This window comes from Zootermopsis nevadensis, unplaced genomic scaffold (genome assembly GCF_977971745.1).
Source record: "Zootermopsis nevadensis isolate Lab colony 2312 unplaced genomic scaffold, Znev_1.0 Znev_ptg000015l, whole genome shotgun sequence".
In the NCBI taxonomy this organism is placed as follows: domain Eukaryota; kingdom Metazoa; phylum Arthropoda; class Insecta; order Blattodea; family Termopsidae; genus Zootermopsis; species Zootermopsis nevadensis.
This window is the reverse complement of record NW_028259147.1, coordinates 8,124,113-8,140,875: the sequence shown is the minus strand read 5'-3', so window position 1 is coordinate 8,140,875 and position 16,763 is coordinate 8,124,113. Positions and strand designations below refer to the sequence as shown.

At 39.8% G+C, this 16,763-nt stretch overlaps 2 protein-coding genes across 6 annotated transcripts in view; one reads left to right on the top strand and one right to left on the bottom strand.

Annotated features, from left to right (window-relative positions):
• Positions 1–11,371, bottom strand: part of LOC110833305 (uncharacterized) — a 78,800-nt gene extending 67,429 nt beyond the window's left edge. For 2 of the 5 annotated variants that reach the window (XM_087349245.1, XM_087349252.1), the window contains exons 1-2: positions 11,200–11,368; positions 9,625–9,732 (exon numbers count right to left, since the gene is read on the bottom strand). In XM_087349245.1, coding sequence (XP_087205371.1) covers positions 9,625–9,678 — 54 coding nt within the window. In that variant the 5' untranslated portion in view covers positions 9,679–9,732; positions 11,200–11,368. Of the gene's footprint in view, positions 1–9,624; positions 9,733–11,199 lie in introns of those variants that run through there. The other 3 variants (XM_087349254.1, XM_087349248.1, XM_087349251.1) reach the window with 3 other exon arrangements.
• On the top strand, positions 5,154–16,739 carry LOC110833286 (scoloptoxin SSD14). The gene is made up of 10 exons (XM_022071150.2): positions 5,154–5,315; positions 6,323–6,535; positions 7,127–7,347; positions 8,569–8,761; positions 9,072–9,272; positions 9,761–10,019; positions 12,532–12,722; positions 13,800–14,040; positions 15,020–15,133; positions 16,422–16,739. Exons 1-10 carry the CDS (start codon positions 5,206–5,208, stop codon positions 16,575–16,577), a joined length of 1,899 nt encoding a protein of 632 aa, XP_021926842.1. The 5' UTR covers positions 5,154–5,205; the 3' UTR covers positions 16,578–16,739.
• The last annotated feature ends 24 nt before the right edge of the window (positions 16,740–16,763 follow it).

The window sequence follows — 16,763 nt, the reverse complement described above, 5'->3', positions numbered from 1 at the left end:
TATTACAGAGCAAATTCGTTCTGGACCAGCACAGCATCGCTTCTCATCTTATGCCCAGACTGTCTGGGAAATGAAATGCCTTGCGATTTCATTTGCTTGTTCAACCGTGGATGTTGCTCGCACGCGGTGGCGAAACACGAGAGTTGAACAAAGACATACTGTTCCAGGCACGTCTGCACTTTTAGATCAAGCGGCCTCTGTTCCCCTTGATTAGTCATCGCCTATGAATCGAGCCACCCAATGTTGTCATAATAATATTTACACTTTCAATTATACATGTCTCTTATTACAGAAAGATTTCTGAATTATTTTAACGGTGTGGGATCTGTGCCATAGCAAAATGATTATGGTTCGCCGGAAAATATTTGCAACTAATTCGGGATGTATGTAAATTTTATGCGAACGAACTTGATAATATGGAAGCTATTTAACAAAATTCCAACTCAACATCCTTTCCTGTTTCTTCAGCAACTTCTTCTCACTCTCTCCTCAACACCGCAGTATGTTTATGTAAATCATGGTATGGATCCAACAGTGGCCTTCTACGGAACACAGCGCTGATCAGAAACGTCTTTCATTGTCGTAGTTGCACTCAAGATAAGTTACACTAGGCTACACACTGCTGATTTTGATTGTATCCCGCGAGGAGGTAGTGAGTTGATTTTAACCGACAGGTTCGTTCTGCTAGCGCGGCGGGTAGCCTACATAAGTTTTCTGTTGTTAGTTACAATCGCGTTCCTGCCAAGCGGCTCGCTACCCTCCAACCTCCACCGTACCTAAGTGTGGAGACAGTAGATCCTTGACGCAGGAAAAAAGAAACCAGGAACTCTTGGTCATGGGAGGTCCATTTGGGAAAGCCTATACATACCCTTCGAAAATTAGTATAGACTGCGAGATTTGACTCGAAGTTAGCTGGTGTGGGGAACCCCTTAGTCCGGCAACTCGAGAGGCACTTGTGCCGAACGAGGGCTGTCAGAGGTCATCCAAGGGCCACCGAGGGGGACTGAGGTTCAGCAGGCCAGCCGAGGCTGTCCCCAAAAGACGGCCAAGTCGGCGCAACGAGTGGTCTGACCACTCGGCTACCCTTACTGAGGTTTTCCGTGCTTTTCCTCAGTTGTAAGGCGAATGCCAGATTATAATTCAATAGGGGCAAGGCCCGCCACCCCCGATCACGGAGGCCCTCAGCTGAAGTGATCTCCCCCCCCCAAGCCGCAGAGGCCTTCAGCCGAAGCGCCCCCCCCCTCTCTGGGTTCAAACCCCAGAGAACCAACCAATTTTTTTGGACAAGTTGCCTGACGGGATAACTTCCATCAGAAGCAACAGTGATCTCGTTACAGGAAATGACATCATATGGAAAGTGTTTCATCATAAGCTATATAAGCAATATCAATGCCAAACCTAACATTGGCATCTACAACGCAACACACACATGTGAAGGCGCTTTCATATTACAACAGCTTAATACCAATACGTGGAATAGGGACCTATGTTACAGTAGTAACCATCGCGAGAAACTCCACCACGGCCTGCCCACGCAACCCGTATCAACAGAAGTCGAGTACACACTTGTAGACATATTTGATATCAAGAACAATAAAAGCAGAGTAGGCGCAAGGACATCAAAACAAGGTCCGGCCGGTTACAGTGTGTTTGTAACAGTCACCAACGCTCGGAGCTGTTTCGTCCAGCGAACTTTACTAAAAAGTCACGTCAGTGACTTAGCACAATGTATTGTATTTTCAACTACAATATTTCGGACTGACCAAACTTCCTGTTCCTGTTACATTATCAGACCGTTTCCCTCCTCGCACACATCTCTAGTGATAGCGCTGGAGCTCCTCAGTAATCTTGATGCAAATTCAAGGTCTTAAAGAGATTAGTTGATGTGCGGTTTTAAGTATGGGAACACAACGGAAGGACGTACTTCTGGTAATACCAACACGCAACTTGTGGCTATTAGTCAGCTTCCTGTTTGGTTTAACGCGAGAATGTGACGACTAAGTACGAGGGTGAGTCAAATGAAAACCGTAATTTTTTTTTTAAATTTAATTTATTGAGTGAAAGCGGTACACAACTATATCATTTTTCTACATAGTCTCCATTTCGTTCAATACAGGCCCTCCAGCGTTTACGAAGTGTATGGATTCCTCTAGAAAAAAATTCTTGTGGTTGTCTGCGCAACCACTCATGCACCGCCTGCTGTATCTCTTCGTCAGAACGGAACTTCTTTCCTCCCATCGCCTCTTTGAGTGGCCCAAACATGTCGTAATCACTTGGGGCTAGGTCTTGTGAGTATGGCGGATGTGGAAGACACTCAAAGTGCAAGTCTTGGATTGTTGCAACTGTTGCACGGGCAGTATGGGGCCGAGCATTGTCATGTCAAGGACACCTCTAGTCAAAAGTCCACGTCGCTTTGATCTGACTGCAGGTCGAAGATGATTCTTCAAGATTCTTCACTGATCAAAAAACGAATTACAGAACGTTGTTCTCCTTTCGTGCACGTAACTAGTGGAGCAGCCATTTTCAAATTGGCACTGTGATGGCGATATGTTTGTCTGCATTATACTACCACCTATAGGATACTCTTTATAGCATTGGTAACATGTCTGCCAACTTATAGGACAATGGCGCGATATTTCGAATTTTTATCTCAGTTTTACGGTTTTCATTTGACTCACCCTCGTATTATACCAAAAAGTACTGGAACGACAAGCAACTGCCTAGCTGTATCAGCAATGGAAACAGGATGTGGAGAAAATGACTGCTAATCGAACTTCGAAGTTTATTCTTTGGTAACTTTAACGTTAAGAATCTTGTGCGGCAAATTTAATTTTAAGTTCTCTTTGTCTCTGAACTCGTTCGTTCTCCTTCCCCCTCTCTTTCATTTTTTCTTCTCCCAATTCTTTTTTCATTATTACTGCACTTTTCTCTACATATTGCTCGTTCTTCTTAGAATTCTGCTTCACGTCAGACACCGAACATCCCGTTCGAAGCACTCATGCTTCGTATTCGGGATATCCCAGGTTCAGATCTTGGTCCGGAGACAGACTCATGGCTAAGGTTCTTCGTGGTTTTCCTTGGTTCCTCCAAGAAAATGTCGGGACCGTGACCACAACCGCTCAATTACCTATCGACCTTCGACGCCACAGCGCTCTGTCAGAGTCGTAAAACGAGCCACCTTAATGTTGCGATGGGGTGTGACGTCTGTGAAACTGAGGCCGCTAACGAGCCCATCAGTGGAGTGTCAGGGAGAAAACCTAACCCAGTGTCACTGTGTACTACCTATTTCACGTGGACTATGGGCGATTCTGGGCCTCTGGGTGAGAATTCGAGGTTAAACAGATTGTGCTATGGCAGTTATGCATACACAAACATCCATGCCTGACACCTAACCCCGTTCCGAATAACCCAAGAGCATGTAGGGCAGGGCGCCCCGGGGCGATTTCTGTCAGACGTTGATTATACTCGTATGTGCAGCTTAGAGAGAAATATGACTTCAAGAATTTATATTCATGTGTAAAAGTGTACCCAGTCTTTGGAGCTCTAATAATAATCCTAGTCTATTTTCCAGATTTCCTTTGGTTTAATTAACTATAAACATTGAAAAATCCCCGAAGTACCTGTACGTCTTCTCGACACCACGCCCAACCACACAGGAGTGGTTAGAAGCCTATCAATGTTCCTTATCCTGAGCCAGTTTAATCCATTCCACACCCTCTCACCACATTTCCGTAAGATACATTTATTTTTATGTCTATGCCACTAAAAGATCAGGACTCTTTTATGTGGCCCTACTCTTATGGCTTCTTTCCAACCTCGAAAATCCATGCAACTGCTTAAGCCATTTCATTAATAAGTGAGTACAAATACCGAATAGCCACTAGGCCCTTGTGATGCTATCTTTGTGTGTAAAATATGAATGCAGGCTAACAAGAACGAAGTACAAATGTCATGAGAAAATACTTTACGTATAACGGACCTCTGCAAAATACTGCTAGCGCCTGCAAACTCGTGTTTCGAGCAACCGCCGCACAGATTTGCCAGAGAAGTTGTCGCACAGTCACGGCGATGTAATTTTATACCTGAGGTATGAAATGAGTGGGATATACAACATACTGCTTGCTACCCCTGGTTCGTACTTTGAAATCTCGGCCAGCAGTCCAACTAAACTGACAAATGTTCCTCCTCGTCGTTTTCATAAAATTGTTTCGGCAGTCGTAAGAAGGTTTGAAAGGTGTACAATTTGAAGTGCACCGAAATTCCAATGCCATATCACGGTTGGTGACGTAAGCAGGTTTTTTCGATGAGAACCACGGTTCAAAGAAATGGCAGACTTACACCACGCTTACTCGAAAGGAATAACAAAGCAAAAATGATATTCGAAGTTAAAACAATGCCATCGGTTCGCCTTTCCAACATCATCCTCGGTTACCATTTTTACTACGTGTTACAACAATGATCTCAGCATTCACTGTCAAAAATATTTGGATAAAAGAACAATAATTTTTCTTTTCACCTCTCCTGGGATCACACATTCTCATGATGCCACGTGCCTAAGTATCAGGCCAAGAAAGCGAGCAGAGGGCGTGGAGGCAAAGCGCCGTGAGCTAACGCAACTCTGGCGACTAACGGAGGTGCAGTGGTGGTTTAGTACAGAGAAAATACTGGTACCAACATGTACATTAATTTCAACTTAAACTAAACACTTTTTGTACACTTGAATTTCATTCCTTCTACTTCTGTGAGGATATCCAATGTGCATTATCATACTGTCTTAGTTTTACAAACGACACCATGTCTGTAATTTTTCAAATGCAATGTTTCAACAATCTTTATTTCTTATCTAAGAAGAATAACGGTGACATGCCGTCTAATGTCATGGCATTTATACGAAATTTTTTTTTAAACGTTTGTAGAAGTAACAAACGCTTTATCATACAACAATACTTTCTTTGAGAATAAAATAAAGATATTTTATAAGCAATATCAACGCTAAGGAAGTACTTGAATAATATTTCTCAATGCTCGAGGACCGTATATGGACCGCGAACCGTAAATTATTCACATCTTTCTTATACTGTTTATACTACATTAGAATTCGGACCGTAAATAAACAATATTATCTGGAGGAAGCGACTCTTGATATATTCAGTGGCTATTTGTTATCTGGGATTTGGGATGGAAGGACGACAGCTGCTTGTGTAGATGGCACACGAAAGGGAACGTCTTGTTTCTGAAGAATCTAACCACGATTATGGCGCATTCGTTACAGATGAAAGCGGAAAGAGGCTGTGTCTTAACGCAACGCAAGATGGGTGAGTATGTTGATTACTTTAATAAGTCTTAATCGCCATCTAACACGGCTGATAGCCCGAGAAGACTTTATTAATGAAAGCCGCCGTGAAGGCTTCACATCATATGTTGATTACTTCTTTGCTACTTTCATTGTCATTCTGTCTTCTTTTTTTATCTGTTTTCTTTGTGCCAATTTTTCTTTAATTTTTACCTTTTCGTTTCTCTCGTTGTCTTCGTTCTTTTTCGTGGCTTCTTCTTTCAACCATTTGAAGCACGAATTTCATCTAAATATTTACAAACTCAGTTTCTTCCTCACAGAAAGCACAGTATGTCTATATTACAAATACCAGCTGCTTAGGAAAAAAGTACTTTATTCTGAGAGTAGTACATAACCCTGAGGACAAACTCAGATATATTAAAGTAGGTGTTATATATAGTTACCAGTGGTACATAACACAGTTTCTCAAGCTGCCTGATGCAAACTAAATCAAAGTCTGCTAGGATGTATAAATTTAAACAGATTTCTGTATATTCAACAGCAGTTGATAAAGTAGTCGATTTTCCACATCGCCACAAAGTCCACAGCGGTCGTGAGGGCCATCTAGCCAGACTCCTAATACACTGGGTAAAAGGTCCATCGTAGTGGAAAAAGTTCGTCAGATCGTGAAGCTGACCCTAACCTCCATCCTGTGGCAAGGCCACTCCCTCCATTGGCCTTCGTGAGGCGATGCTCAGACAAAGCCCCTCGACCTGCGCTGCTGTGTCGATATATTTCATATTTATTTTACAGTGTGCTTTCTCAGTTTCGCAAAATTGTATTTAAAACATTTTTATCCGTCACTCTTGTCATCTATTATGAATTCCCAAAATGCTGTTAATGTTGCAGTTTCCATCTAAATGAAAACACAATAAAGAAAGAAGAATATACCTAATGAAAACAGTCTGCAAACATAGGCATACTAATTTTGCCTTGGTCGCCGAACGCTTTCGATTGTGCCGAAGTGATACCTAGCCCTATTTGTTACAGCCGGGGCTCGATCGAGAAACACCAAAAGCGGTTGGTTGAGGCCGTCTTGGTGTGCGCACTTTTCGTGATCGTAATAACCATAACTTGGGGAGTGGTCATCCTCCTTGCTAGGTCTGACCCAGTGACAGACCTGCCTCCGTCATACTCGAAGGAAGGGCACTACACCCGAGCAGCTGTCAGCGCCGACTCCACAGTCTGTCCACCCATTGGCAGGTACAAAGATCCCTTTCACGGTACGAGTAATTTATAGTTTCTGACAGTCAAAAAATTTATTCTGTTACGAAACTCAAAGTTTCATCACCTTGTCTACTAAAGTTCACTACCGAAGAAGAGCCAGTTAAATCCAATTTAAATTTTCAAATTAAGGTTTTATAGAATCAATGTATTATTTTGCCACAGACATCAATGTCTCACAGGAGGTCTCTTCCAGTGAGGTAATTAGACTCAAATACTGTGTACGCACATTTAAAGTCGCCATTTTCGTGATTTAATCAACTTAATATTAGGCGAAGAATACAAATTATGAAGTCCCGCACTATGCAGTTTCATCCACTTCTTTGTTACTTATCTTTACTAATCCAAATGTATTTCTCAGTCTTTTATTCCCAAACGTAATCACGCCATTTCCTTAAAGTGTAACGCCAAGTTTAACACGTGAAGAGGTCTATATCCACACACAAGTTTCGCTACAGATCCCTTTACCACCGAATCTGACATTTTATAAGTCATTTTCCTAACAAATACAAATTCATGCAGTCTTGTTCCATGTTCTGAGAGGTGGGTTAAATCACTGCGTTTTTACAGGTCAGTTCTCGAGAAGGGAGGATCCGCTGTGGATGCTGCAGTCGCAGTGCTGCTCTGTCAAGGGGTCTCTGACCCCCTGCGGAGTGGTTTGGGGGGAGGTATTTTCATGCTGATATACCAGAGATCCAGTCGCACTGTTCTCGCCTTGGACGCTAGCGTATCTGTCCCTGCTAGGGCGTCCAGGGACATGTTTCAAGACGATACTACGAGGCAGGGTCGAGGTAGGCCTCTCTTACGTACAAAAAACTCGGTTGCGCAGAAAGCTTATAATGGAATTCCGAAACAATGTGAAATATTGGTGTTCCTTTCAGAAAGATAGGTAGCAAATCCATCATCCAAAAGCCAGAAATGAATTGTGCATATGCTATGTTTAATGTAGTGATAGAGCTACGCGCTGGAGGGCCGGATTTCGATTCCCGACAGGACAGAAGTTCTCTCTTCGTCACAATGTCCAGACCGCTTCTGAGGCCCATCCAACCTCCTAACCAATGGGTACTAGGTTCCTTCCTCTCGCAAACAACAATCGGAGTGCAGAGGTTAAGAATGCATGGAGTTTTCCATCCACTCCCCCACGGCATAGCTTGGTGCCTACTTGAACAACTCCGTTTACTACGCAGCGTAGGCTAGATTTTCCTTTTTCTTAATGTTTTTATTTTCTTTATGCTTCAGCGCAAGTGTAGGACGACTTAAGGGCGCGTCCTATCCTTGTCTGTCCTGAGAGGTTGTAATGCTATCTATCAGAGGTCTTACGAACCATACGTTCTGTCGTATAATAACTCATGAACGGTCAAATAATCACGAAATTCCATACGGATATTATGCCACTGGAGGCTACTCCGGACACGAACTTTTTAATTTCTAAGTAGAATTTGAGGTTTTCAAGGCAGTGAGGCTGATGATGGGTTTTTTTCTGGATTGTTCCACCGTGTAGTCTGGTAAAAATGTACCGACGTTTCAGAGGCTATGATCGCCCTGATGATAGAGGCAGCAAGGACTCTGAAACATTGATAAACTTCTACGAGACTACACGGCGCAACAACCCAGATGACAGCTATCTTTAATCTTTCAATTCCTACTGTTATTTATAATACAGACGTATTGTTCAAAGGTAATTAAACTACAGATGTTCCACTGCTTAGCCATGAACTATAGTATACTGTTTTATGTCTGGAGTTAATTTTTGTCTGAACCGGTGAGCCATGTTTGAAAAGAACAATTAATGGCGATTGAATCGTCATGAAAAGTAGCGCTTAAAATCGTCGCATTTTTCTTGTAGACACATGAAAACTATACACAATTAAAATTCAATGAGTAATATTCGACGTGAGAAATGTGGACTAATGAACGAACACGACCTCCGCATTTCATGCACACTGAGGAAAGCAAGACAAATTGAAAGGCGACGAAACATGGGAAAGAAATTCTGTTGCTGTTTTGCACAGGAGGATGGCTGGTCGCTGTTCCCGGAGAGCTAATCGGTCTGTGGGAGGCGCATAAGAAGTTTGGGGTTCTCCCATGGTCGGAACTTGTGGAAACTGCAATCCAACTGTGTGAACAGGGAGTTGCGATGTCAGAAAACTTGGCAAAATTTCTTCACAAATTCCAGGACGTCGTCCTCGCTGACCCGGCGTTGAGGTAATGAGTGTTCTATGTTAATGAGAAAATTTAAAAGTGTAGTTCCACTGGTGATAACAAATACCACATATGGATCCTGCACTTGAAATTATGAAACGGTAGTCTGTGCGAAACGAGAAGAAACAAGTCCGTGAGTCATCAAAATGATTGCTACAGATTAGACTGCTGGAGTTCTGGTTCCCACACGATCGACAGTGGAATATCATTCCTCAAGGACTGAAGTCTATTGAACCGTGACGCAGCTGCCTAAATGGTATGGTGCATATGCACAGAGTCAACATTATATAGCAATTTCCTCTCCTGTCCGCAGGAAAACATTTACCAGACCTGGAACTGGGGAGCTGTTGCAAGCGGGCGACGTGATGAAGAACGTAAGGCTTGCGAGAACACTGCGGGTTGTCGCCACGCAAGGGGCAGATTCATTATACAACGGAACTCTGGCGAAAGCTTTGGTCGATGATGTAAAGAGCTCTGGAGGATTACTACGCATGAAGGACCTCGCCAAATACAAGTAAGTACACTGTTTGTTTCAGTTAGTTAACACCTATGAACGAAATATTCTGAGCATAGTATTCTATATATTTATCCAAACCGTTAAAATGGATCCCACGTTCGTAATGTTAAAACAAACAACTCACTCTTAATTTAATTTAATGAGTATAATGCTTGGAGACTCTTGGAGGGGCAAAGACTTATCTGGAATAAAAGTGTAGCAGCAATTCCCACTCCAGTCCATACATGACAAATAGAACCTATTTATAAAATCTGTAACAACCTGCTGGGTTTCTGTCTTGTTACTATAAACTATCTCTGAAGCTACGCACAAGGAGTAAAGTGGTAAGAGCGTGAAAACTGCTACTCACCTCCACCAAAGACTGTGCACGCAGCTTTCCATTCACTCTCCCGAAACTATCCATAGCGTGGTATGAGGGGGTTTCGCCAGATCTTCGGGAGATCACCGGTCCACTTATCTGCAACACATTCCTTGTATGTAACCAGGCCAAGGTGGAGCAAAGCGGTGACCACAACTTTGCAGGCAGGAGGGCAGAAGCTGCATATGCACACCACGCCACCCCCAAGCGGGGGGGTTGTTGTGTCGCACATTCTTAGCATACTGGAAGGTTACAACATGAGCAGTCAAGATTTCGCCACTGTTTCGCGGCAAGTGACTACGCTACACCGCATCGTCGAGGCATTTAAGCTCTCCTTCGCCAAAAGACCGCTCCTAGGTGATCCGGAAGACGCAGATGTCATTAAGGTGGGTTCACCAAAGGCCGTGGCTTTGTGTCTTTCATAGAAAATTCTGAGACCACTGGCCGGGTTTCACGAAATGCGATTTATGAACAGTCTTTTAACACGTGTGTGTAGTAGAAGACTGTTCGACTATATTAAAAACTTACCGTTGGCATGTTGCAGAAGGAACCACTGAAATCGTGTAAAAAGTAAAGTACGCACGCGTGCTTTTCTTTCCAGGCAGGAAATTCATATTCTGTTGTTACGCTCAACGCTTTTTCTGACTGACGTATAGTTTAGTGAACACAAGCAGGTTAGAGAATAACTTTCATGTATGAGAACAAAATGACAGTTGATCGCAACTACTTTAGTCAGACTCATAATTTTGAACCCTTCTAAGTCAAATAAATGAGACAGGACAGAGAATGGGGGGAGAGTAGTGACATTTATAGGGGTAAAATCTAAAGAAATTTCGACTATGAAAGTCTCCAGGCAGTGCCAGCTCATCCTTCTGGTAAAGGCAGAATGAAAAGGAGTGGTGAGAAACGAAGCAAAGGAGAGAGGTTGAACAAGGTCGATCGGAATTACGCAAAGGAAACACAACACGTCTCGACGACAAGAATTAACTGGTTAACGCAGTTCAAGGAAACAATCTGTTTATTCTGGGAATCATGTGAAACCCATAAACAAATTCTGTTGGAAAAGATGCAGATATACTGAATGTTAAGTGAGTTGTACACGGCCTACAGTTAGTATTATTTATGGTTACAACTGGAGCACACGTATAACAAGTATCTGTATGCTGTAGTTTCAAATATTCAGTGATCTAACATAAAGTCTTAAAAAATGTTTACTGCAGTCTGCTACGTTTTGTGGACCAACGTACTAAAGAATAAACGTTTATATAAGACCATTTCGGCACACAGCGTAACCCTGTGAAACCACAAAAACCATCATCACACAGAGAAGGAACCGGATTGACTACACTACCCGTACGTTAAGAATACAGTACTATTATCAAATTACTTCACATAAAATGTTTTAACAGATGGTGAAGTTTTATAAATAAATGCTTCTAAACCCAGAATGAAGTACGAGCTATGCCACTTTGCTCTTTCACATATTAACTAACCTATTAGTCCCCAGAAATGTTTATGAACACATATAATTATAACGAATACAAATTATATGCTTTTAATACTTACAATGGTGAAGGAACCCAGTGTAGCATCCGTAACGCCAAAAACACACGAATACTGCAAAACAGGTTAACGCCGTCCGGACATGCTGGCTTAAATGGCCGCATGACACCAGGAAGAAGGTAGTTTCAAACCCTTCGTCAGATGTCACTCATACCAATACAAAATACAGGTTTTCGCATGACAGTCTCTGCCAGTGACAGCACGTGTTCCATTGTGCTTTTAGCGCGTTTCATAATATGCACATGCACGGGCTTCGCGCGTAACTCTTGTTAATCTTTGGTTAATTATCCGCGTTCTTTGTTATCGGTACGCAAAACACGAATTATACGGGCGAGAAAACAGTATAAAAATATCGATATACATGCACCCATATACTGTATATTGATACATCTTGTCCGTTCCTACTGCAATATATATAATAATATAAGCAATATATAATAATCCGTGGCGTAACAGCCCTCCGAGAGCCAAAGCCAAATACCGAAACGAAAATATAGCTTGCTGGTGCGAGCCCCTTGTTAACAAATTGGCAGCATACCCCTGAGAACATAATTTCTTTTGTTATTGCAGCACGCAAAATGATAAAAAAAAATATTTTAGCGACTTTCATAATGCTTTTGTACGTCATTAAAATAAGTTGGATACATAATAATCATTTTTGCGATTTTCATGCCTCCATTCATAATCATTTTAAAACAACTTTCATAATACACTTATGACTTAATCAATACAGCCGGCCTATACATGGTGCAGATCCTGTGATGTTTGAGTCCTTATAATAAAATTTAATGGGCCAAATTAAAATTTCAGGACATTCATGCTTCATCATACACTCACTTACAAATGTAATGTAACAGCTTACACTTTGGCACATTTCATTAACTGCTCACTTCCTTGTTATTTCTACACATATCATGCCACACAAATAATTACAATTTTAGTGCATTTATAATGCTGTTACAATTCTTTTTGCACATTTCATTATGAGTTCATATTTTTAACAACCTGAACTTCCTTTCTGTTTGTCATTTTCATTCCTGCAAATTTTTAAATAATTTCTTGTCATATTTACACATTATTCCAAAATTTTGTAGACATGTCCATTTGCTTAGTTCTATCTAAATATATTTCTAAAACAACATTTCAAACAGTACGTTGTGTGCTTAATTGGACTGCTGTGGTTATTCGTGAATGTTAACACAAACTAAGCAAATTAAACACAAAATTAAAAACTAAACTTAGCCTTATTTCTGAATGTAAGTGTATACCGATGAAGATGAGAATATGTGAAGTGAATTCAACCCTGTCCCCTGTATCGTTCTTTTTAACCTTTAGGCAGTTCAAGACCTACTCTCCAAAAAGGTGGTTGAACAAGAAAGACAGATGATCAATGACAACAAATCAATATCAGACATTACCTACTATGGCCCACAGCTGGAAGAAGTTGAAGACTCAGCAACAACTCATGTGTGTGTTCTTGCTCACAATGGAGACGCTGTTTCAGTAACCAGCAGCATGAGTGTCAAGTAAGTGCCTCATTATCTAAGATCTGGATTGAACACATTCTCTGTTCTATAAAAAGTTATTTGGGGCCAAGGTGAATTTCTTCTTCCTCTTGGCGCAACAGTTCAAAGTTGAAACCTGGCCTCTTCAATCTTTTGACTCCATCAGGGGCCTAGCTTGAAGTTTCAAACAAAAACACAATGAACAATTTTCAAAACCTATTTTAAGTTTGAAATAAGAAATTTACTGGAAATCATTCATTTGAAAGATCAAACTGGAGATCTGTTCTGGTTCATGAGGAATTCACACCAGATAGTACAAAATTAACATGATTTTTACCTTTATTTTCTAACAATATTTATCACTGAAGACTGTCATCTTCTGGGTTGCAGCATAGTCTTGTAGAACCCAGAAGATAACATGAAAACCTCATATCCTACGAACTATTTATTATTGTTGTAGCATTAAAAAATCCTCTTGGTAGCTCTTGAGAGATAAAACACTTACTCCACTTATCGCCCTGATAACGGAGGTAGTATGACCTCTGAAACGTTGGATAACATCGACCAGACTTCACAGTACAAAAACCCAAAAGACAGAAATCTTCAAAAAAGCAAATGGCTCACATTCTGCAAGAAATAGTTAATAAAACTAAGAGTATTTAGTTTTCTTTTTAAAAATTATCACTTAATGCTGTCTGGAGCTCAGATGGAAAATGGTAAATATATACAACATATTGGTTTAAAACTTCAGGGGGAGAGAAACTTGAGAGACACATGTGAAGATGAGGGACAATATTAAAATGAATCAGAGAAATAGGGTGTGAAGTTATGGATTGAACTAAACTGGTTCAGGACAGGTACCAGTGACCATCTAATGTGATGAACATTCAGGTTCAAAGGCAGTGATATCTTGACCAGCTGAATAGCTACCACCTACTACACAGAACATTGCACCAAGCAGGTGTGGAGATCTTGAATGTTGACTGAAATGCTTATTGGCAGCAAATCAAGACAGGTCTGAAGGACATAACAGTGGCCACTGCTTGTCATTGTATTATTACATAAGAATCAAGTAAACATTGCACATTTATGTTTCAGTTTTGGATCAGGATTTATGTCCAGTAAGACAGGAATAATTTTGAATAATGTAATGGAAAACGTCAAAGAACAAAATATAATCAGCAAGCACGAAACAGTGACACCCAGTGCTAACTTTGTATCACCCACGAAACATTCCATGTCCCCTGTGGCACCATCAGTCTTTACAGATGAAGCAGGTGATATAAGGCTTATCATTGGGGGTACTGGAGGAATCAAGACCATAACATCTATTGCTTATGTGAGTACCAACAGCTTTTCCAGGAACATCCTTCTAGCTTTAGTCAGCACATATAGCCAGCAGTTTGTGGTGATTTCATCCACTGCTACCAGATTACAACTGCAATGTCATATGGATAATTATTACACTTGCTCTTATTTGGAAGGAAGCTTTAAAGAAACTGATATTCAAATTCTCTACAAAAAATATGACTGATAGTAGCATTTATAATCAGCATATGACATAAAAATTATCCCATACATACACCAGACTGAAGAATTAAACTTGAATAGAAACATTGTATGTTCCACGGAAACACAACTTTTCCCCCCATTTTTACCAAATGTAATTACATTGTTATTGTCTTTTAGGCCCTAAATATTGTTCCCTTCATACCTTGTTTATCCCAGAATTTGTATTATTCTGAAAATAACCTAGTTTTATTTGCAAGATATAATAATGGCATGCTATTACTAGAAGCTGGAATCTTCTGAAACTTTCTCACAAAATAGATTGCATTCCCTGTTTTCCAAGTACAGTATCCTTACTTTCCCCCAGCATTGATAAATACCATGTAGGCAGCATATGTACTCAAAGCCGTACGAAAAATATTTTTCTTTGTGAAGAGGGTTCCATTTCCAGGCATGTTTAAAAAATAAACTACTTATTGACATTTTATGTCCATCCAACCACTCGTAACAGTGCCCAAGATATGGTACAGCTATCAAAGGACATCTATGTACAGTTTTCTAGTCCTGTAACATAGTTTTATGAAATTTTATATGCAATGCTTCTAAAGAATTGTTAGTGTTTCAATTTACCATAATTCATTTTAAAGGCCACATCTCTTATGTGACAAAATTTAAACAAAGATAGAAAACTTAAATTCTCTATGTGATAAAAGTAAAATCTAAAATGATATTTTACAACAAAAGCATAAATAGCAATAAGAGTGTCACAGAAGGTGGACTGGTATTTCCATTACAATTTTGTGTGACAGGTCGCAATACGAAACCTGTGGCTTGGAGACAGCGTGAAGACGGCAATAGATGCAAGACGCATCCATCATCAGCTTAGTCCAAACAAGCTACAGTATGAATATGGTTTAATTAAAGTAAGTTTTGAGGGTATAGTTTGTTAATGATACATGTCATATACGATACTATGAGATCATTGGTGTGATATTACTGTTCTAAACGTGAATGTTCCAAATGATGATAAGAACGATGACATAAAGAACAGCTTTTATAAAGAACTGGAGTGTGTATTCAGACAAAACCCTACGTACCACATGATAATTTTTTTAAAAGATTTCAGGCCAGAAGATAGGAGAGACAATATTTTAAACCAAAAATTTGAAATGAGAATTTACATAAAAGTAGTAATGATAAATGAGTTTTAACAATAACATCAGTGATGTTAAAAATTTAACTGTAAAAAATACAATATTCTTACACCACAACATTTATAAAACATATGAACATCTCTTGATGGAAGACTATATTACACTGAAAATATCTTACTAAATAAATATTAAATAGTTGAAGAAGAATAAACAATGGTTGCATGAAGAGTATTAAAAATTATTATATTAAAGTAGGTGGATAAATTTCACTGTTTGCAGGATCCATGTCTGTCTGACAGATAAACAATGGATATCAGGATGACAAAATAAATGAGAATGAAACAAACAGTAAGAATAAAAATATTACAGATACCTGGGAATGACAGCAACAAATGAAAACTGCATTATGAAGAAAATAGAGAATAAATTTGGGGGGATGCTTGTTATGATTCAGTTAAGAATTTCCTGTCTTCCCATGTCCCATCTAAAATGTCAAGATTAAATTTTATAAACAAATATAATTTTACCTGTTTTTTGTATGGTGTAAAATATAAAACTTCATCCATCACCCTATGAGAGGACAGAGGACATAATACGAGGCTGGAGAAAAGTGTATAATGAGGAACTTCATAATTTGAACTCTAACTCCAAATATAGAGTATGAGGTACAAAGGGCATGTAGCATGCATGAGAGAGATAAGATGGAATATGGAATTTTAATCTAAGATTTGAATGTAAAGACAGGAGAATAATATGAAGATGTATCTTAAAGAAACAGCGTTTGAGGATGTGTTATAGATTCATTTGGCTTAGGAAAAGGTCCAGCAGCAGACTCTTGTAAGCATTGTAATGAATAATCAAGGTCCACAAAAGGAGAGGAATTTCCTAACTAGCAGACTTCTGAAGAAGGACTTTGCTCCATAAGTTAGACAGATTAGAAAAAGGGTCCATAGTTAGTTTGGAACATTAACATTTCTTTTAAAGTCTAAATATTAGAGGTTTTAAAGTACACTATTATTTCATTATGTTTCACACAGATATTTTATATCTTTTTCAGCAACAAATAGAAGGTTTGAAGAAACGACAACACATTATGGTACGGGTGAGAGACTGTTGGTCATCTTTTGTTAATGCTATAGAGAAAAGAATGAATGGAATGATTATTGCAAATTCTGATTATAGGAAAGGGGGAACAGTTGATGGGCTTGACTAATTTGATCAGTTAACAAAGCAATGCCTTCTGAATGACCCTATATCAGGGACACAAGTAATATAACATGAAACCTTTATATAAACTTTTGTAAATAACTTGAAGTCAAGCGGATGCACAACTGTAAAACTGACTTCATAAATAGAATAAAGAAATATTATGACAAAATGCAACAAAATCTATTTCTCC